Source organism: Eptesicus fuscus, chromosome 15, assembly GCF_027574615.1.
Source record: "Eptesicus fuscus isolate TK198812 chromosome 15, DD_ASM_mEF_20220401, whole genome shotgun sequence".
Taxonomy (NCBI): domain Eukaryota; kingdom Metazoa; phylum Chordata; class Mammalia; order Chiroptera; family Vespertilionidae; genus Eptesicus; species Eptesicus fuscus.
Window position 1 is genome coordinate 45911356 of NC_072487.1, and position 21742 is coordinate 45933097.

Below are 21742 nucleotides of genomic sequence, written 5' to 3' on the forward strand. Positions count from 1 at the left end.
GACTTTGTGCCTTTTTTTTTTTTTTAATCTATTTACATTATGAAAACCCCAATTAATGAAACCACCTTGAGAGGGCTCTCTCTGGAGCATTCCCACACCTTTCTTCCCTCTCAAGCATGCATCTTTACTTTTCTGTCCTAAACTCAGGGTCCCCAAGCGACTTGCAACCAAGTGAGCAATGGGCAGCGGCAGCTCATCCCAGGCTTACCCCTTGAACATGTCTCCAAGGCCCCCTGTTCTCTAACTTTTCAGTGAGCTAAAATAGCAGCCCCGCATGGCTCACTTCTTTCCTACCGCGTTTCTAGAAAGCCAAGGCAGAGCACCCACCTAGGCTGTCTCCTGTTGCTTCTTCTACCCTAAGCCCTTCCTTTGTTTCACTGTCCCCAGCTTTAATAAATGTACTCTCAAAATAAAAAATAAAATGCATTCATACAAAGAAATACTACCTTAGTATACTTTATTAAGAGAATGATATAAGAACACTAATTGAAAGATTTTAAATTGTAGAAAATGAGATTTGTCTGATAGAGAGCCTAAGCCTTCAATATTATCCTTTTGTAGGTGTCTTGCTTACCCCTTTACCTACAATATTACCTAAGAATTATCAGAACAGTTCCCAATTTTTTACTGAACATTTTTATTGGGTCCTAATGTCATTCAATATATCTTAATAATAAATTTTAATATGTAGCAAATAATTTAAAGCTAACAAGCCACTTAGGAAAACTTAAATTACAAAGTTACAAATTTTTTCTTGTGCTTAAAGTAGAATTTTACAAATCATCTGAAATTGCTTTTCTTCTTCTTGCACATTTTCCTGTATGTGCTTCCCTCAACAGAGTGTACAGATAGTTCAACTTGTCTTCAGAGTCTTGGTGCAGTGGTGAGCTTCAATTTTTATCATGTTTCTGCTCCAACAGAAAGCATTTACCAAAATAAAAATTTAACTGCCATTAGAAAAATCTGCTTCAGAAAGGCCTTAGTTTTATCTACTAAAGTTTTCTTTTGGTTACAGAGGAGTAAATTTAAAATTTCCACAGAATTTTAAAATCCTAATTTCACTATCACAAACAGTAAAAAAAAAAAAAAAAAAGCCTCACAGATATATCATAAACTGACTTAAATCAAATTTTCTATTTATAGAATATTGAATCTTTCTAATCTTTTACATTAAATGCTCACAACAGCTGAACTAGGAATCCTAGAAAGAAGACCTAAGACTTCAAAAATTAATATGACTACACAACCACTATAATAAAACAAAAAAGACTGACACTATCAAATGTTAGCAGGAATGTGGAGCAACAGAAACTCCCATACACTGTTGTGTAGGATTGTAAAATAAAGCAAACATGGTTTCTACCACATGATCGAGTCATTCCACCTTTAAGTATTTATCATAAGAGATAAAAGCACTTGTCAAAAAAAGGTTTGTAAAAGAATGTCCATAGTAACTAACTGAAAACAGCCCACGTAACTGACAACAGGATAATAGATAAATTTTGGTATATTTATACAATGAAAACAACACAGCAATAAAAAAGGAACTACAGCCTGGCAGGTGTGGCTCCGGCTGAGTGTCGACCCATGAAACTGGAGGTCATGGTTCCATTCCCCATCTGGACACATGCCTGGGTTTCCAGCTCGATCCCCAGGAGGGGGCATGCAGGAGACAGCTAAATGATGATTCTCTCTCATTGATGTTTCTATCTCTCTCTCCCTTCCTGTCTAAAAACAATAAAAACATTTTTAATTTTTTTTTAAAGGAACTACACAACAAGAATGAATCTCAATCATTATGCTGAGTGGGAAAAAAAAAAAGCCTTACCCAATGCCACTTACGAGAAGTTCTAGAAAAGGCAAAACTAACCAACGGTGAAGAAAAATTTAAAAAGTGGGTGATGGAGGGGAGAGTGGCTGAACTGACTGGGAAAGGTTAAGAGAGAACTTTCTAGTCAATTATAAAGTCCTACATCTTAATAAAAAGCTTTAGATTACACAGTTTTGTGGAAACTCATAAAAAAGCAATAAATCTATATAATAAAAGCCTAAGCCACCTTTATGGCGGAACGACTGGTCACTATGATGCGCACTGACCACCAGGGAGCAGACGCTCAACGCAGGAGCTGCCCCCTGGTGGTCAGTGCGCTCCCACAAGGGAAGTGCCACTCAGCCTGAAGCCGGGCTCTCGGCTGGCGAGCGCAGTGGCAGTGGTGGGAGCCTCTCCCACCTCCTTGGCAGCGCTTAAGGAGCCGCAAGCCTATGGTAAGGAGCGAGGGATCCCAGACTGCGAGAGGGAGCAGGCCCGGCTGAGGGACGCCCCCTCCCCTGCACAAATTTCATGCACCGAGCCTCTAGTAAATAAATAAAAAGATACACATTGCTGAAGTGTTCTTTAAGGGGAACAAGTACCGATATTTGCAATTTCCTTTGAAATGCATTCAAAATAAAAAATGGACTGATAAATTATTTGTGTGATATAGCAAATACAGCAAAACACGAATTGTAGGTAACAGACTTGTGGGTATTCATTTTCCAATTTTCAACTTTCCTGTATGTTGGAAAATATAAAAATATTAAAGAAATTTTTCATAGCAAAACTGAGACCAAAAAATATGGTGATTCAGTAGGTGGTAAAAGTTCCTCTCACTTTATGCTACACGCCTACTTACAACTTCACAAAACTCACCATCTTTTAGAACCATATACACCAATACCCCAATCACTTACAGTCCCTAGGTAATATGTCCATTTCAGGAATTGCTTCCTCATAAACTGTTCATAATGTTGGAAATTGCCAGAGACCAATACAATAATTATGGAAAGATATTCTACGGTGTATTCAACAATATGCTAAAACAATTTGCTGAATTCGAGATTCCTAATTAATTGTAAAATTTATATTGCTGAACAAATTTTAAGTTGTAAGTTATTTGGCAGTATTCTCCATTATCTCCAATTTTGTTTTTGTTTTTTATCAGATTGCGACCGCTAGTATCTGAGTAACACAGCTATGGTCCCCCTAAAATCAAACAAAAAAACTACCCAATGACTGGCATCTGAGGGATGATAGATTACAAAGAAAACAGCAAGTCATCAATGAGAGTCCATCCAACTTTCTCCTTACACCTAATACTATCATTTAAGATGTGGTTAAAGCAAGTTCTACGTTATAGTAAATTTAAAAAAAAAAATAAAGAATGGGAAAGATTCAGCCGTGAAAACGCAAAACTAAATGTACATGTGCTCCTCGCCGCAAAATCCACCTTACCCTTCGGGCAGGCAAAACAATAAGCACCCCCTTTCTTATTCCTGAGACAAAACCGCAGACTGGGCGAACGCGAACCCCACGCCCCGGCCAGCCTCATCCCAGCCGGGAGCCAGCCGGGGGGTCCCCTTCCTTTGTGCGGAGCAGCGGGGAGCAGCTGGGGGCGGAGGCTGGGGGGCGGTGGAGGCCAAAGCGTAAGGCGCGGAGGGAAGGGGTGTCGGCGCGTCCCACAAACAGGCCGCGAGGCACCGCCACCAACCTCTGCGGCGTCCCAAGGAGCAAACCCACGAACTCGGGTGCGATCTCTTTAGGGATGAGCGCGGAGAGGACGGCCAGGCGCACCTCCGGGGAAGACCCCCGCCCGGGCCTTTAAAGGCCACCTCCCCCCGCCGCGGGCAGAGGTCCTGCCGCCACCCCCACGCGGACCGAGCCGAGGGCGGTCCTCACCTGCTGGACGGAGCTATCCTCCGGCACAGCGAACTCCTCCTTCTCCTTCGGGGTCTTCACCGTGACTTTCATGATCTTGGGCTCCGCGGAAGCAGCGGCCGCGGGGGCGCCGGTCCCTTCGGCCGCGGCAGGGCTGTCCTGGGAGCTCGGAGGGCCACCGCTTTCACCACTCTCGGCCATGGCGGCGGCGGTGACTCAGGAAGGAGCAGGCGAGCGAGGGGGAGCCAGCAGACGCCACAGCCGGCTGGCCCGGACAACGGAGAACGCGGGTCGCGCCGCCTCAGTGGCTAGGGGCGCAGGGCCGCCCTGGCGGGCGAGGGGCGGCAGAGCTGGGCGTGGGCTCCGGCGCAGGCCCGGGTCGGGCGCTCGGAGGCCGCTGTATGTTCAGACGCCGCTCGGTCGCAGCGACATCCGCAGCCGCCGCCGCTTCCTCCTCCCCACCCCCTCCCCCGCGTTCCTCCGCCGCCGCCGCCGCCGCGCGGGGCATGCCGGGTAACGCAGCTGACGCCGTCGGCCAGTCGTGCCCGGCCGACCGGGCTTCGAGCCCCCGCGGCTTTGCTTCCCCTCTCCCGTGGGTCAGTGTAGGCACAGCCAGAGCGAAAGAATAAAAGCAGAGTGGGGCGGGAGAGGTCCGTTTATTTTCACTCCTTTCACCAAAGAATAAACTCGCAGGTTTTGGAAGACATTATCACGGCGCACGTGGATGACTTCACAGTTAGCGAAATTACTCGAAAGGGCTCACCCACTGGGCGCTGCGGCCGTGGCTGCGCCTGCGCTCTCGCGATCCTGGGCGTTTTCCCCACCCCCTTACGTCATACACCGCGCCGCCGGCCTCACTGGACCAAAGCTAGTTCCGCGTAGCCACTGGGACAGGAGTCTCTAAGGAATGCTGGAGAGGTTTTGTTATTTTAATATGCTTAATTTTCGTTTACTTGGGAGATTTAAAATGCTTGATCTTACTGTCAGGAGCGCGGGAGTTGGAAGCTAAGTTGATCGAGGAGAGAGCCTCATAAACCCCTCCCCCCCCTAAAAAAAAAAGTAGACGTCTGTAGCCACACAGCGCAATCCCGAGGAGTCATCGCTCCAGGGTCAGCCCCTTTTGCTCCAGTGATCAGGCCACCTGTGTTGACTGTGGCCTCCGCTCGCTTGCTGACATCCCTGCGCGGGCAACCCCGAATTTTCTGTGAACACTCATTTCCCAAAATGTCTGAGCAGAAACGGAGTCCCACCCAACTGAGACTGTTTGATGTAGCTGAGGTGTTCTTTTTATGTTCTGACATCAAATGAGTTACTGCTTTATTTCAGACTTTAGGTGGCGTTAAAGATAGTTGTTCAAAAAACATTTTCCATTTAATATGGGTACAAATAAGAAACAGGAAGTTATTTTCCCCCTGGGAATTCCAACTTTGAAATGACGTCAATGTTGGTCTTTAAAAAATGACTTGCAAGGAATATACCACACCGGACATTAAACTTTACGAATCAGTGTTACACAGATGTAAACCCTGACAGCCCATTGTGACCCAAATATGCAAGAATATAATCTGTATTTCTATTTTTAAATCAACTATGTTCTGGAAGTAAATACTCTTGCATGATGAGTTCTTTTGAGCAGAGTCCTTTTGTAATCTGGGATTAAGAGAAATTCTGAAAGTATAAATTGCAATACAATTATCTGGTATTAGCTAAACTTCTGGCAGCATTGTTCAATAACATTAAAAATTACACAAGGTGCCCTGGCTGGTGTGGCTCAATTGGTCGGGCATAGTCCTGCGCTGTGAAAGGTTGTGGGTTCCATTCAGCCCAGGTTGCTGGCTCCATCCCTGGCAGGAGGAATGCAAGAGGCAGCCCATCCATGTTTTGCTCTTACATTGATGTTTCTCTCTCTCGCTAAAAAAGTTTAAAAATAAAAATGAATAAAACTATCTTTTAAAAAAATTACAGAGGGCTCTCTGCTGAAGGATACATCCTCTTGTGAAGGATGACTACTTGCTTCTGTCTAGATGTCAGGAAATCCTTTCTTCTCAAGGTAGAAGTTCCACTATTGGACAATCAATCATTTATCTCTAACCAAACACATATGAAACTGCTCTGTAATGATCTATCTACACTAATTTTATTTCTTTAAAATTATGAAGTATATGCACAATTTATGAAGTAATATAATTTATCTGTAAGGATATACAGTACTAGAGGCCCGTTACACAGAGATTCATGCAATAGGCCTTCCTTCCCCTGGCTGCCGGCACCGGTTTTCCTCTGGCACCCCAGAACCAAGGCCTTCCCTCTGGCCGCCACCTTCAGTCTTTGCTCTGGGCGGAGCGCTGCTCCTGTAGCTCCCTCCATGCCACCCCCCCACCCACCCTCCGCCCGCCCCCCTCCACCCCCCTCCCCGCTCTCCCCCTCATAGCAGGTGTCCCGCCCCCGCCCAGCCACTCTGTGCCTGCATGCGTGCTGCCCAGAGGCCTGGAGCTGCTGGGGAGTGGGGCTGCCGACATCTTTGTTGGGTTAATTTGCATACTCACTGCTGATTGTTTGGTGGGTGTAGTGAAGTGACAGTCAATTTGCATGTTTCTTCTATTAGTGTAGTTATTTTGGCACTTTTTAGAAATAATCCTACATTTTAAGGAACTTTTGGAGATGGGGGTCCAGATAAGGGATTGACAAACTTTTAGGGAAGACTAGGTAGTAAATAGGTTAGGCTTTTTGAGCCATACATTATCTGTAAATACTTGTATTCCCATATAGCTGTATTACTTTTTCGGTGTCACTCATCACATTTTGCCTTGTATTACACTTGTGTGCATATCTCCTTTATTAGATAAGACCTTTGAAAACAGGGATCAAGTCTTATAAGTACCACACGCTAACCGATTGCGCCACTGGAGCTCCGGCCGGGGATCAAGTCTTAATCACACAAGTGCCAACCTAATTTCTTGGTGGCATGAGAGCATTTATTGTAGAACTGAATTGTTGAAATATTATGTTTTCCACTAGAGAGGAAATTCACTTAGAACAGATCATATTTTATACTCTTATGTCTCTCCCAAGGTTTATAGTATAGTGACATAGATAATAGGCAATACTTTTTTAAATATATTTTATTGATTTTTTACAGAGAGGAAAGGAGAGGGAGAGTTAGAAACATCGACCAGAGAGAAACATCGATCATCTGCCTCCAGCACAACTCCTACTGGGGTTGTGCCCGCAACCAAGGTACACGCCCTTGACCGGAATCGAACCTGGGACCTTTCAGTCCACAGGCCCACGCTCTATCCACTGAGCCAAACCGGCTAGGGCAGGTAATACGAACTTGCTTTGTAATAGGTTCAGAGGGAAAAAACATTCACTCCCTGCTTGTGTAAAACTCCAAGTCTAATGATTTCAGAGGACAAATTTATTCAGCACACATGTATTTGTCTCATAGAGCACTTAAGGCTAGTATCAACAGAATTCCAATAGCAGAATGAGGCCAACCTGCAGCATTAATAACTGCTCCCCAGGGTCCCATAAACCATCAGGGTCTACTTTGGCTGCTTCCTAGGTATTATTTTTGTATTGACTTATCCCCATGGCCCACGGCATTAATCTAGGCACAGAAGGATGTATTAGCAATTGCACATACTTTGCCATGGCCTGCACAGAGGAAATCTAGGGCAATTATATCAATCATAATAACCCTGAACAGTGAGTTGAGGCTGACTTGAAATGCCTTCCAGGGCCAATGTGATGTCATTGATCTCTTCAGCTAAATTGAGGACAAATTTTGTTCTACCTCTTCTAATTGGATTAACCCCCCCTCCCAGGTTATATACAAACCAGTAAATTATCCCTCTGAGAAACTTCTCCAAGTAATCAAGGGCAGTCTCATTTTCGATAGTTCTACATGTGGTCTGATGGCTCTGTGATCTATTGATGGTGTTTCCTCAAACACTTGAAGTTTTCTTATCACCACCCCTAAGGTGCAAGCCAGTTTTTTCAAGAGGAGGAGAATTGTGGTTATTTGTGACATCCACCTAAGAAGTACAGTCCTGGGGCACACATGATGGAAAATGTTTCTAATTATTGAAGGCTCCCCCGCCCCCGCAACCAATCTGACCTATATCAGTGGAGCGCCACATGTGCCGGGCCAACACAGTCAAGGGTTTGGTGAGCCTGAGGGGGGCAGGGGCAGCGAAGGATTGAAGAAATGACAGAGAATAAGCTGGGTCTAGGTGAATCTCCTGTGCCTGACTAAGGCCACAGAGAAAGATCCAGATGGCAAGCTGAGCCTTTTTTAAAAAATATATATATTTTATTGATTTTTTTACAGAGAGGAAGGGAGAGGGACAGAGTTAGAAACATCGATGAGAGAGAAACATCAATCAGCTGCCTCCTGCACACCCCCTACTGGGGATGTGCCCGCAAGCAAGGTACATGCCCTTGACCGGAATCGAACCTGGGACCCTTGAGTCCGCAGGCCAATGCACTGAGCCAAACTGGTTAGGGCCTGAGCCTTTATTTTATAGTCAGAGGTAAACAAGGTAGTGGTCACCATAGTTACAATGTTCTTGTTTCACTTGTTTTGGTAGCACTTGCAGCACCTCCCACAGTCCATTAGCTACCCAGATAGGATCTAGGGGGCTTCATGAGGTCAAGCTTAATTATGCTAAGAGGGCTGTGCCCTCTAAGCTGGGACTTGTTTGTGGTTTTGCCAACCGGTCAGTCCAAGGCTTAACCCTATAGCTGCTCCCTACGGGGCACAAGATGACAGTGCTTCTATTGTGGCCTGCTAGCTGGTTGGTAAGCCTTAGGTTCCCTAGTTCATTTGAATAATTAAGTCTAGTCTTTGTTTATGGAAGGACTGCCTACAGGCAGGCAGTCCAAATTGTCCTGCTTGTCCATGCCACCAGCTGAATGGCATTCATTCACTCCACAGAATGACTAGTGAAGACTACAGGAGTGGAGTGGGAAGGATATCTGGAGGTGCTGACAGATGTTTTGCATGGGAGGTACAAGAGATGGGACATTCCCTATTTTTTTAACTTTAAAAATTTTTTTTTATTTTAGAAAGAGAGGGAAAAAGAGAAACACCGAGTTGTTGTTCCACTTATTTATGCATTCATTGGTTGACTTTTGCATGTGCCCTGAATGGGGATCGAACCCACAACTTTGACATATCGGGATGATGCTCTAACCAACTAAGCTACCCTACCAAGGCTCCCTGCCATTTTGAACTGGCTTCTTATTAAACAAGAATGGCAATCAACTGTGATCGGAGAGCTATGTGGTGGACGGCAGAGCCAGTTAGATGTAGTGTTTGCTAGTTCAGGAGAACCTTACCTGAGTGTCTTCCTTCATGAGGAAAGGTCTGGGGATAGCTCTGAAAGATGGAATACCATGATGTCTCACCCTCTCCCAGGCCTCCTGAGGTCCAAGATGTTCCCCTAGTGCCAGACAGCTTACCTCTACCACCAAAAAACGAGTATGTCCCATTCCAGTAGCTATAACTTCACCTTCACCCAGACCTTTTGTCCATAAGGATGAGACACAAAAGCAATAAGGACATTTTTCTAAAACTTATTGAGAGCCATTATGTCCCCCATTTGGACCACCACAGGCAATTATAGGGGACTAAGGGAGCAATGTATTCAACCATGTACTCAATCATTATCCTTACCCACTAAGACCATGTCAGTCCAAAAGGAGAATCCAAGCAGCTAAGCCAGAATTAAGCTTAAATCTTTTTTTAAAATAATTTTTTTTTTAGAGAGAAAGGAAGAGGGATAGATAGAAACATCAATGATTAGAGAGAATCATTGATGGGCTGCTGTTGAAAGCTGCCCATTGCCTTTACTAGCAGAAAGGGGTGGACAAGGAGTCTGGAAGGCTGGTCAACCTTGAGGTTCTGGCAAGGGTCAGAGCCATGCACCCACTGTCTAGTTGAGACAAAGGGAGCTGAAGCAACTTTCACCTTTTAGTCTTATGTAAATCCTTGCTGATGAGCTGTCATCGAGCTATTACTGAAATTGCCTGCCTAAGGGCTATGAGTGTACCCCAGACCTGAATAAAAGGGATCTCAAGGCCAGAGCAAAGCGTAGTCCTCTCTTGGGCTTCTGCCTGGCCCCCAATTCCCAAATTAGTATCTTCTTGTCCAGTCTCTTTCATTTGTGTGCAGCCTCCTCCAGAACCAGAACCCTGAACCTGAGCCCTGAACCCTGAACCATGCGGGACGTGGGGGCGGGGGTAACACTTGCAACTGGCAGCCCAACGTGGGGCATTCGCAGGCTGCCTCCTACATGCCCCCTACTGGGGATCAAGCCTGCAATCCAGGCATGTGCTGTTGACTGGAATCGAACCTGGGACCCTTCAGTCCACAGTCGACACTCTATCCACTGAGCCAAACTGGCTAGGGCAAGCTTAAATAATGTACCAACCAGGCCAACCTGTGATTGTCATTAGAGGAAAGAAAGAAGCATCATGCCCAGGGTAGCATTCTGGATTTTCACTATCATTTTATAGGTACACCCCCACCTGCCACCCCCTTTTTTATCATTACCTAGGAAGTGGCCAGGAGGAGATGATCTCTTTCTAGAGACAGCCACATTCAATGACCAAAATACCTAGTATGAACTAGGAGCAAGTGAGGGGTATAAAGTAAGAGAGTCTTTTGAGAGGACTGTAGATGGTAGCACAAGAAGTCCTGAGTACCTTGGCCATTAGCCCATTGTTAAGTGACTTTTGCAATAAAAAGTACATTTGTCAGACTGCAAATGTTCCAGAATGCCAAAAACATGACAGATTAGTTTTAAGACACACGAGTATGGCTAGAGTCAGTTGATTGGACTAGACCAGTAACACCAAAGGTGACAAAGTGTCAACAATGGTGAGGTACCACCAATACCCCTGAGAGGAGCAAAAGTCCAATGTAATCAATATGCCAGCAGTGGGCAGGAGCCACACTTGTGCAGTGTGGCCTCATTCCCTGTGAGACAAATGTGTCATCTTTTGTCAGGAGTCCAAGTTGCAATCAGTGGTAACCTTTGCATCAGAAACATAGATTCCTTACTCTGCCCACTCTATGATGATGACACACGGTGTGGACCATGCCCAGAACAATGATGGACAGAAGCAGCAATGGTGGCAATCAGGGCAGCACAGAGCTCTGTCAGCAATTTGACTCCAGTCATTCTCAACGGTATAGCCCCTACTATGGACATCTACATGAGAGACCCAAGTGTTTGGGTCAGCAATTGTGATTTGTTTATACACTTCATGTCCCCAAAGAGGATGTGTTTCAATCTGCCAGTCTGCAGTTTCCCAAGTGCAGAATGAAGAGCTAGGCCATTGGCAACAGCCCAAGAGTTAGTACAAATATAACAAAGTTCATCAAGAGGACTACTGGCCAGAAATAAGAGAATGGCCTTATATTCTGCCCAAAGTTTAGTGACCATGTTCACTGTTGGTTCTACATGTTAACACCAAAGTTGAACAGCCACAGCAGATCTGATAGGTTTCAGTGTAGCTAAACCATCAGTGAATCAGGCCCAGGCATTTAGGGGAAATCCTGAGTTGAGAGCCCCATTGAGTCAACAGCTTTGCTTCACACATAAAGTCAGAGGGAAGAGAAGGCAAGTGGTAGTTTCTCCAGGGGATAGCTGCCACTTTTCATATAAAGCCAAGATACCGTGGGCCAGAACAGCAGCATTCTTGAATATATCATTTCCAATTGCTGAACAAGGCTTATTTAGCCCTTCCCACCTTGGTAGTCATTCAGTCAAAATTGACTTATCCCCAAATGGCATTATTAGGCGGAGTCACACAGCCTTTATCAGTCAGGCATTCAGTTTCAACAAGAGCTCAATAGCAAAGCTAATAAATAGCAGCCTTTTTTTATTTTTTTAAAGAAACGGAGTATTTGGGAAATAGGCTTGCTTTCTTTTTTTCCCACTTTTTATTTATTGATGAAAGAAACATCCATTTGCTGTCCCACTTATTTATGCATTCATTGGTTGATTCTTTTATGTGCCCTGACTGGAGATCGAACCCTCATTCTTGGCCTATCAGGACAATGCTCTAACCCAGTGGTTAGCAAATGGAGGCTCGAGAGCCACATGCGGCTCTTTGGTCCCTTTAGTGTGGCTCTTCCACAAAATACCACGTGCGGGCGCGCACGTACAGTGTGATTGAAACTTCGTGGCCCATGCGCAGAAGTCGATTTTCGGCCTGGGCGAGTCTATTTTGAAGAAGTGGCATTAGAACACTCAAGGGGCCAAACAGCCGCATGTGGCTCTCGAGCCGAGGTTTGCCGACCACTGCTCTTACCAACTGAGCTACCTGGCCATGGCAACTAATAGCTGCTTTTCAAATGGGGTGTATGTGTAGCTGTGTTAGGGAGGCTTTGAGTTCAAAACCCCAAGGGGCACCTCAGGATGGAGGCTTCCTCCTCTTAACAGAGACTCCAATTGGCAAAATTATCATTCCTGAACACTTGTAGCTCAAACTGTGGAGCCTCAAAGTCACTAGCACTTCTCTGCTTGCAACTCTTCTCAATCAGGAGAATGTCCTCTGGCACTTAAGGAATGAGGAAACAGAGGTACACATCAATTCCTACTATACATTCAGACCTAAAACAATGATTGAATTAGCCTGAAGGACCGCACCCAGAAGGTCACTTTAGCATTCCTTCTCCAGGTGAATCCTGCCTAAGCCCTATTGGCTGCATTCTCTAGATGCCAGCTTCCCCATGGGGCTGAGAGAATGGTGATGGGCTCCTGTATCCAGCAGAGCCATATAAGTTTGAGTTCCTTTCCACCCCAAAGTTCCCCCAAATACTTGCCAAACAAACAGACCTTTGGTCCCCCTTGGTGACAGGAAAAACTTGGCCCCTCTCCTAATCATCTTTCCCTTAAGTAGCTGAAATTGGAGTAGAGGAGAAGGGAGGGATCAAGACCAGGAAGGAGAAGGTGTGCCAGCAACAAAGTGCAATGACTTTGTTTTAAGCACTGCATTGGCTGACTACAGCTTCATCAAACAAACTTCCAATGTTCCCAGTCCACCCAAAGCGCTGTATTAGGCAGCAAAGTTCTAATTCTGCCCACAGTGTAGTGCCCATGTAACTGTGGCAGCCACAGCCACATTTTCCAGCTGTGGCTGGAGTTTGTCCTTTGGTTGATGACCTTCTTTGAGGAGATCACCTTCATCTGGGCATTTGCTACCCCCTTATCAAAACAACACCTTAAATTCAACATAAGTGGTAGGGGGAGTTTTCCATGAAGGCAGGGCTCATTGCAAGAAGTTATTTAGATTTCTTTGGGTCTGTTTTTCAATCTTCAGTGGGTTACCTCATTAGCATTGTTAAACCCAACCTGGGGCAATAAGAGCCTTAATACCAATCTACCTTATTTATGGTTTCTGCAGGAATTAGTCTGCCTCAGAAAAATCCCTCTAAGAGGACCAAAGATCCTTACAGCAGTTTGCACTGTAAAAACAAACAAACAAAAACTCGAGACCTTTTATGGTCATCTCTGGATGGATCTAAGATTAGCATGATAGACTGAGGGAAGAGCTGAGCTAAAGGGCAGCCTAGCTGTTGCCATTCTTAACAATGCTTATATGCTCATTCCCTCATCTCCCAAGCCTTCCAGGGAAGGTTCTAAAAATCTGCCTGGTTTCTGCCCATAGCAGTTGGGAATTTCCCTTTCATGTTTAATGTAATGCATGTTTCTGTCACTATTGTCTGACATAGGGCAAAACTTAGTATTAGTTGTTACATGGCATTAACCTGAAGCTGATCTAGTATCAGCCTCTACTTGCCCTAACTGCAAGCTAAGTTAACTTGGACACATTTTGTGGATGTGGACAGAGAAGACACAGGTCTCCTAGGTCAAGGACAAAGGACTGTTACATCAACAGAAGAGTGTCAGCATTGTCATGCACCATTTCCCCAAGGCCCAGTTCCCAAAAAGCAATGCAAAGAGGACCAGTGTCATCTGTACATGTAGTGAGCTCTGTTGTAAGAGAGTCATTCTAAGCTTAGTGAACCCCAATCTTTTATAGTAGGCAATAAACCTATTATATCAACCATTTTTCACTCATCTGGTATGTCCCATAGGTTTAGCATACAGCAAGTGTTGAGTAATATAGTCACTGAACTTAACAACCCAATTAACTGGTTATGCTATAAGCAAAAAGAATATGTTCACATTGTTTCTGAAACTTAAAACATCAAACATATTAATGGAAGAGTAAATTAATTTTATTGACTGATGAAAAACTAAAGTGATAAGAAGTATGGATAGTAAACAATAATCATTGTGTTCTGCTGGAATTCTGTTTTTCTTCTTTTCACTTTAAGCCAAAAGGACAAAAAATTATAGACTGTTAGTAAGCTAATTGTTTTACATATTTCAACAAAAACTGCATAGCTTAGCAGTTGCACAGCATTAAATATATACATTTTTGCAAAACCCTGAAAGTTTTAATTTTTATGTTGACCTCAAAGGCTAATGGAATCACCTACACTGGTCGAATTCAGAGTTTCTTTTCCCTTTTCTGCCACCCTGTAAAGAAAAATGGGGCAAATTATTTAGGAAATACCACTTTGAGGGCATTTTCATTTTAAGAATATATGAAACCAAAAGCATTTTGAATATGAGAAGGAAGCATTTTTTTAGTTTGTTGCATATTTGAATATGCATACTACTAAATGATTTTATGGGGTTATTTTTACAAATGATTAAAGTAGTTGTAGAAAACAGTTACCCCTCTTTGAACTAGTCTAGATTTAGTAAGATCATCAATTATGTTACCTTTTTTAGAGCTCTTTTAGACTGTCCCAGTTTGTTTTTAAAATAAAAATTTTAATCAATACTAACACAATTTATTCCATATGATACATTTTGGGTAATTCAATTTCTAATGCAAGTTTTGTCTAGTCTTCTTACCAGACAAAAGCATTAGAAGTCTGATTTTGTTCATCACTGTTTTGAAAAGTAGATTATACTTTTCATATTGCTCAGTGACATATATATATCTGTATTTAATCTGCTCCAATTTGACTAGGGCCAAGAAAAGAGAAAGGCAGCTTGAAAGACAAGAAGTATTTTACACGAAGTAACATAACATTTTCTGCATTAAAAGTAAATACTAATTGTAGAAATATGGAAAGTACAAAGATACAAAGAAGAAAATGAAAATCATCCATAACTACTCTATCTACCCCTCTTCTTTTTAACCATAAATAATGATTTGATGTATTTGCCTTATAACAATTTTATAGTTTTTTTCTCTCCTTCTTTTATAAACTATGGCAATGTATCCAAGTTCATTGATTAGAATCATGTGAGTAGTAATATTTTTCAAATTCTGATGTCTAAACTTTGTCCCAGACTTATTTATTCACTATTACCAGGAGTGGGCCAAACTATCTGTAATTCAAAAAAGCTCTCAAGTGATTCTGATGATCAACCAAGTCTGGGAACTACTTGTCTGTGAAAAGTGCATTTCTTAAAATGGTGGTTATGTAAGGGGCACATGAAACTCAGGCCCATTTAATAATGGTGGCAGCTTCTCTTTGTCTTTTTCTCATCTTTTCACTGCCTATAACTTTTCTCTTGGTGAACAAAAACATTTCTATATCAACCTTCATATTTTTTTAAAAAGTCAAGTCTAAAAATGCTGTTATTCATTCCTGACCAAATAAAAGTTTTCCAAGGATTTATTCAGAGAAAATAAGTATAAAGAGGTTATCTGGGACCTGAGGTATATAATCACATCTTAAAAACAAAATTTATTTCTTGATAGCAGAAAAGTAAAAATAAATTTTTCAAAAATTTTTCTATAAAGTAGATCCCAACTACACATAGGTATCAATGTTATACAGCTTAAAACTCTTACCTTGCTTCTCAACAAGATTTCTTTTTAAACACACAAAATATTTGAAAATCATTTTCAAAGCCTCCCAGGCAAATTCTCATTCCCAGACTGATAAGATGTCAAAGCTAGAGCTAAATAACTTTTATGTTCTCTAGGCCATCAATGGCTTTCCATTTTTTTTTACTATGACCTCACATTAATTTTTTATATCATGACTTAGGCACATATACATACATATAAATAAATATATGTGTGTGTTTATATATACATACAGATACACATATACTGATACAAAGCATTGACATTTTTTATTGCTTCACCCTAAATAAAATGCTGAATGCCAGTTTGTGAGTGCAGAAAAAATTACAGAATTAGAAAAATCACTATTTTGCAACCACCAAAAATAACTGCTACAAATATCAATGGATGCTAAACCATTGGGTAAAAAGAAAAGGATCTCGTCACACAATCGCAAAATATCACTCCACATATCATTTATTAATTTATAAATATACCTTTATAGTAAACACATCTAAAAGATACTGCTGTACCCAAATGATTAAACTTCTTATATAATGGGGAAAATGTCATTATGTGCCTTCCCTCGATATAAGTCAATGGCACGTATGCTGCAACATTTATGTAGTACCAAGAATTTTTTCTGAAATACTTTAGTTATTGCTGCATTTATCAATATCTAGAAAAACCTTAACATTTTCTAAAATGTATAATTTATAAAATTGTTAATATTTCTAGTGAATAAATTTTGGCCTAAGAAAAAAATAGTCCACTTATTCTCAAACAATATCTATTTCAAATGTATTATTTGTGATGAAAACACTTTCAGAATTATAAAAGCATACCTGATATTTGGCTAATTCTGCTTGTAATACTTTCACTTTAGATCTTTCTTGTTCTAACGCAGCATGAAGTGAAGTCACCTATAACCAAATATTCAATTTTTAAAAAAGACTTTTGTGTTTTTAGGCAAATACTTTTAATTCACTTTAATTTTTAGCTGTGTATGTGTGTATTTTTTTTACATTCAAAATAATTTTGTATTCATTTCAGGTGTGTAAAGCATAGTGGTTAGACAATCATATACTTTACAAAGTGTTACCCTCAATATTTCCAGTACCTGCCACCTGGCATCAGACATATAATAACCTTAATTCTTAACACTTATTCACAATGATGATTTCTGACTACTGGATAAATGAGCATCAGAGGAGAACCCTTCCTCACCACCCCAATTTCAATTAGGCACTTTACTTAGCTATATATTAGAGATACATAGGACAAGCTCACTGTTCTAAGACCATAGATTAAGAATGGGCAGGGCAGGGCAGAAAATTAAGCCCAAGGGTAGGATAAATTCTATCTGCCCTTTCTATCTCTATATTCATAGTCCACATCAACTAAAATACAACCTTATCTTCCCCCATTCTTCAGGACATAGCTACCACCCTTAAACAGTAAATAGAATCTTCATTCATTTGCTAATATATCGTAATAACCTATATCACTTTCTTTTTTATTGAATTTATTGGGATGACACTTTAAATAAAATTATATAGGCTTCAGGTGTACAATTCTATAACACATTACCTGTATACTATATTATGTGTTCACCAATTTATATCACTTTCTTGCAGTGTTGATGGGCTATATTTTTGTTTAGTCAAGTTTCACAATTCAAGACTAAAGAACAGCCTAAGAATATCAGTCTTGTATACAGTTTTCCTTACCTGTATAGTCAGTTCATTCTTGATACTTTGTGATTCATCAACTTGCAGAAGTATTTCTGCTTTATCTTTCACTGACAAAAAAAGGGCGAGGAAAATAGTAGTATAAATAATTTTGTCAATCACTCCAATACTTTTACACCCCTGCAGGGGGGACAGTGAGGGGCAACCAAGCCGGGAGAAGGGGGCAGTGAGGGGTGACCAGGCTGGCAGGGGGACAATTGGTGGCAACCAGGCCAGCAGGGGGTGCAGTGAGGGGCAATCAGGCCGGCAGAGGGGACAGTTGGCGGTGACCAGACCAGCGGCGGGGGGGGTGGGGGGGGTGGGGCAGTTGGGGGTGACCAGGCTGGCGAGGGGGGAGGAGGGACAGTGAGGGGCAACCAGGCCCACAGAGGGGGTCAGTGAGGGGTGACCAGGCCAGCAGGGCGGGGACAGTTGGGGGCAACCAGGCTGGCAGGGGGGGGGGGGCAGTTGGGAGCAACCAGGCTGGCAGGGGGGCAGTTAGGGGCGATCAGGCAGGCAGGTGAGCAGTTAGGAGCCAGGGGTTCTGGATTGGAGAGGGTGCAGGCTGGGCTGAGGGGAGCCCCCCCATGTGCACAAATTTCATGCACCAGGCCTCTAGTTTATATTATAAATGACAGAGTACATATACTCTAATGTACTGTATTTTTCATGTAATGGTCCTATATCAAATTCTTCTAGTTGGATTATTTACAGAATGGAGTATAGACACAAATTTTATTTACTGGTAGCCATTTTTAATCCATTATTGAGAGTAAGCTTTTATCAGTTAATATTTTCACTTTTTACATTTCTTTAACCAAGGAATATTTCTTTTACATATTTAAAAATCATATATCCAATGATACATTTATTTAATTAGAAACATACCTTAAAAACCAATTATTTTCATAATTTTATTCATTAAATGAATCTTAAGATGATGGTTTCTAACTGTCCAAATAATGCCTTTTCCCATTATTCTTTAACTAGAGGCCTGGTGCATAAAAATTCATGCACTAGAGGTGGGGGTCCTTCAGCCCAGCCTGCCCCCTCTCACAGTCTGGGAGCCCTCAGGGGCAGGAGGCGACCTGGCGATCAGGGGAAGGTGACATCCCCATCACACCTCTGCTGTTGCCACTGCCGGCAGCACAAGCTTCAGCCGGCCCTGGTTACTTGAGCCTCGGGCGGCCCTGGGCAGCTGTGCAGCAGCCATCCGAGGCTTGCCTGCACCTTGGGCGTCGGCTGGGCAGCCGCCATCTGAGGCTTGCTTGTGCCTCGGGCATTGGCTGGGCAGTTGCCATCTGAGGCTTGCCTGCGCCTTGGGCCAGCCCTGGGCAGATGGGGAGCTGAGGGCGGGTCCGGCCGTACCGTGCACCTGCCGCCCCCCCCCCCCCCGCCATCTGGGCTGAAAGGACTGTGGGACTCCAGCAGGGACTGGGCGCCACCATCTTTGTGATGGTGTGACAGTCAATTTGCATATCCCCTCTTTATTAGATAGGAGATAGGATTTCTGTTTCATCATAGCTAAGCTGTATAATAGTTAAATAATAGTTATATTATAAAAAATTAAAGCGTTATCAAAAGCCTGAATCTACTTGAAGATTATATATTCTGTTCAACTGGACAAGATTTCTGGGTTTTAATCATATTGGTTTCATAACTGTTATTTAATAATATAGTTTAGATTTTGGTTGGACAATTCTACTCCCAGTATCTTCATATTTGAAACAATTTTCTGGTCTTATTCACTTATTCTTCAAGGTGAGTTTCACATTTTCTTAAGTGCTATACAATACTCCCAGGATCTATAGTTGGTATTTCATTAATACTTATTAACAGGGAAATGTATTTAGACAATTTTGTCCATTCAAAAGAAGATTTTCTCATGTATTCATGTCTTTCTCTATGTCTCTTTTATGGTTAATAATTTCCTTTGCATAAACTTTATATTAAAAGTTAATATACCTTTTCTTTTCTGTCATGAATGGAAACTTTTCATAGAACTTTCAAGGTAAATGTCACTAGGTAAATATGATCAGGAAAGAAACTGATTTGTGGGATTCGAATATAACATCAACCTTACTAATCTTATTATCTCTAATCAGTTTTGGTTGATTTCCTTGGCTTCCTGCTTCTATTGCTGAAAGTTTAAAGTGACAGTAAAAGTATGAAGAATGGGGGGGGGGGGGGGGAAGAAAAACCTAAAATGATAGGTCTTCTCCTCTAGTAATTAAAAAGCAGAATCTTAAGCAAATGTTATTCTTGTTTTCCTGCTAAAAGTAGTTTAACAATTTATTAAAATTTCAAGATTTCTCTTATGTGAATAATTGTAAATTTGTATAATACCTAAGGTGCTATAACAGTAACTTGTAATAACAAAATTATCAGCAACAATCCAGTTTGTATCACTCTGGGAAACCTTTTTTATTTTGTTGAGTTAATAAATCATGTATCTTGAAAAATTCTCTTCAAATATTTTTTAAGATTATATTTTAATTCTAAAACCACAAAAATCACTTACTTTCACCTTCCTGAAGCATTTTCAATAACTGTGCATTTCGTGCCTTTACTTCTTTATACTTTGCCTGATAGTTAAAGAAAAAAAAATATTTAATTTTTAAAGTAAATGATAAATTAATGATTTACTATCAATTTATGGTCTATGAGTTCTCAACTTACTCAAAGACATAGTTACTTTTAAAAGAAAAAGGATGAAGAAAAATGTATTCAGAACTGTCTACTACTTAAATTATATCCCTAGTGACTGAAAAATAAGAGAGGGATAAAAATGGAGAAAACAGGATAATATTAAATTTTCCTGAAGACTTTCTCTTTTCTTCTTCAAATAAAACCCTTAATATTTAATAATTAGAAGAAGGTAGGGGAGGGGAGGGGTAAGGGGAAGAGATCAACCAAAGGACTTGTATGCATGCATATAAGCCTAACCATTGGACACAGACAATAGGGGGGGTGAGGGCATGAGTGGGGGGGGGTGGTGGAGGAGGTAATGGGGGAATAAGGACACATATGTAACACCTTAATCAATAAAGAAATTTAAAAAATAATAATTAGAAGAAAAATGATTCATAGCTCTATACCAGGAATATCCAGTAGTATACTAGAACTTTATGTATCTGTGTTATATCTGCCACTGTCCAAAGGTGACTATTAACTACTGAAAATAGACCTAGCTTGACTTTGGAAGATTCAGTTTTAACTTTATTTAAAGTTTTAATTTTATTAAATGTAGGTATACACATGTAGTGGTTACTGAATTGCACAGCCCAGTTGTGTCTTCTCAGTTAAGACTAAATTTACTAATCTCTTGTTATTTCAATAACTATTGTTAAAGTAATTTTTGGCAGATATGAATTAGTCATTTATTGAAATTTCCTTTTCAATGTTTTTCTCCAATGTCTTAGCTTCTTCTCATACTACATAGGTGACACAACTATACATTTATGAATAAGAGGACCTGTGTTTCCATGTTAACCTCCATATTCTGGAGAATTTTCCCGCAACACCACCTTTATTCAACATATAACCCACTCTAAATTACTTACAAATACTTAATACATTAGAAAAAATACACTTAATATAGAAAGAAAAACAAATTAGGAACATATCAGTATAAGAAACTTGTCATAAAAAAAAAGAAACTTGTCATTTTTTCTCTCATTATGTACAGATATATACAGAAGTTACCAAATTCAAAAGTCTTTCTTGTAAGACGAATTTAATGTATTTTAAATCAAGTCCAATAAATACGGCTTTTACTACTCTGCTCAGTAAATTGCTGATGATAAATCAGTAATGTAACTGAGTAATACTGAATACAATGAACTGAAGTAAGGACGAAAGTAAATATACAGTGAACAGGACTTCTGAGCTGCTTAGAAATGAACAGGGGAGATAAGTCAGATGGAAACAAAAATATGAAGGAAAAAACCTTATACAGTCAACTACAACTATACTCACTATGAATATAGAAATATATGTACTGTGAATATGAAACTGTATCTTATGAAATTCTAATTCTTAGGCTTCAATCAATGTTACTATTTCACCAAACTATCTCTAGCTTAAACCTTTTGTCTAAGGTCCAGATCAGTGTACATGGAATCACCTTTATACTAGCCTTAGGGTCCAAAATTAGCACATAAAGCAAAAATTGCAAGTGAGAAACATTACCCATGGAAATTCTTTATATTTCGCATTAAAATAACATATATAATATATACAATCCTAAATAGTAAATATATGTATAAAAACATACATGTATAAAAATACTAGTAGCAATTTATAATAAAGAACACAAATGAAATACTCAATGCCCTTATTGGTATTTTAATTTTATGAAAAAGAGAGCACTTAAATGCATATACGATATGTTGTGACTCTACTGTACCCTACTGCATCCTGA

At 41.2% G+C, this 21742-nt stretch overlaps 2 protein-coding genes across 6 annotated transcripts in view; both read right to left on the reverse strand.

The window, feature by feature from the left end:
* UBQLN1 (ubiquilin 1) overlaps positions 1 to 4166 on the reverse strand; it is a 43382-nt gene extending 39216 nt beyond the window's left edge. For all 3 annotated transcript variants that reach the window (XM_054727726.1, XM_054727725.1, XM_054727724.1), the window contains exon 1: positions 3716 to 4166. In XM_054727726.1, the coding sequence (XP_054583701.1) occupies positions 3716 to 3895 (180 nt within the window). In that variant the 5' untranslated portion in view covers positions 3896 to 4166. The remainder of the gene's footprint in view (positions 1 to 3715) is intronic.
* Positions 4167 to 13934: 9768 nt separating this feature from the next.
* GKAP1 (G kinase anchoring protein 1) overlaps positions 13935 to 21742 on the reverse strand; it is a 57654-nt gene continuing 49846 nt past the window's right edge. For all 3 annotated transcript variants that reach the window (XM_054726822.1, XM_054726823.1, XM_054726821.1), the window contains 4 exons: positions 19841 to 19904; positions 17320 to 17390; positions 16435 to 16512; positions 13935 to 14256 (listed from right to left, as the gene is read on the reverse strand). In XM_054726822.1, coding sequence (XP_054582797.1) covers positions 14209 to 14256; positions 16435 to 16512; positions 17320 to 17390; positions 19841 to 19904 — 261 coding nt within the window. In that variant the 3' untranslated portion in view covers positions 13935 to 14208. The remainder of the gene's footprint in view (positions 14257 to 16434; positions 16513 to 17319; positions 17391 to 19840; positions 19905 to 21742) is intronic.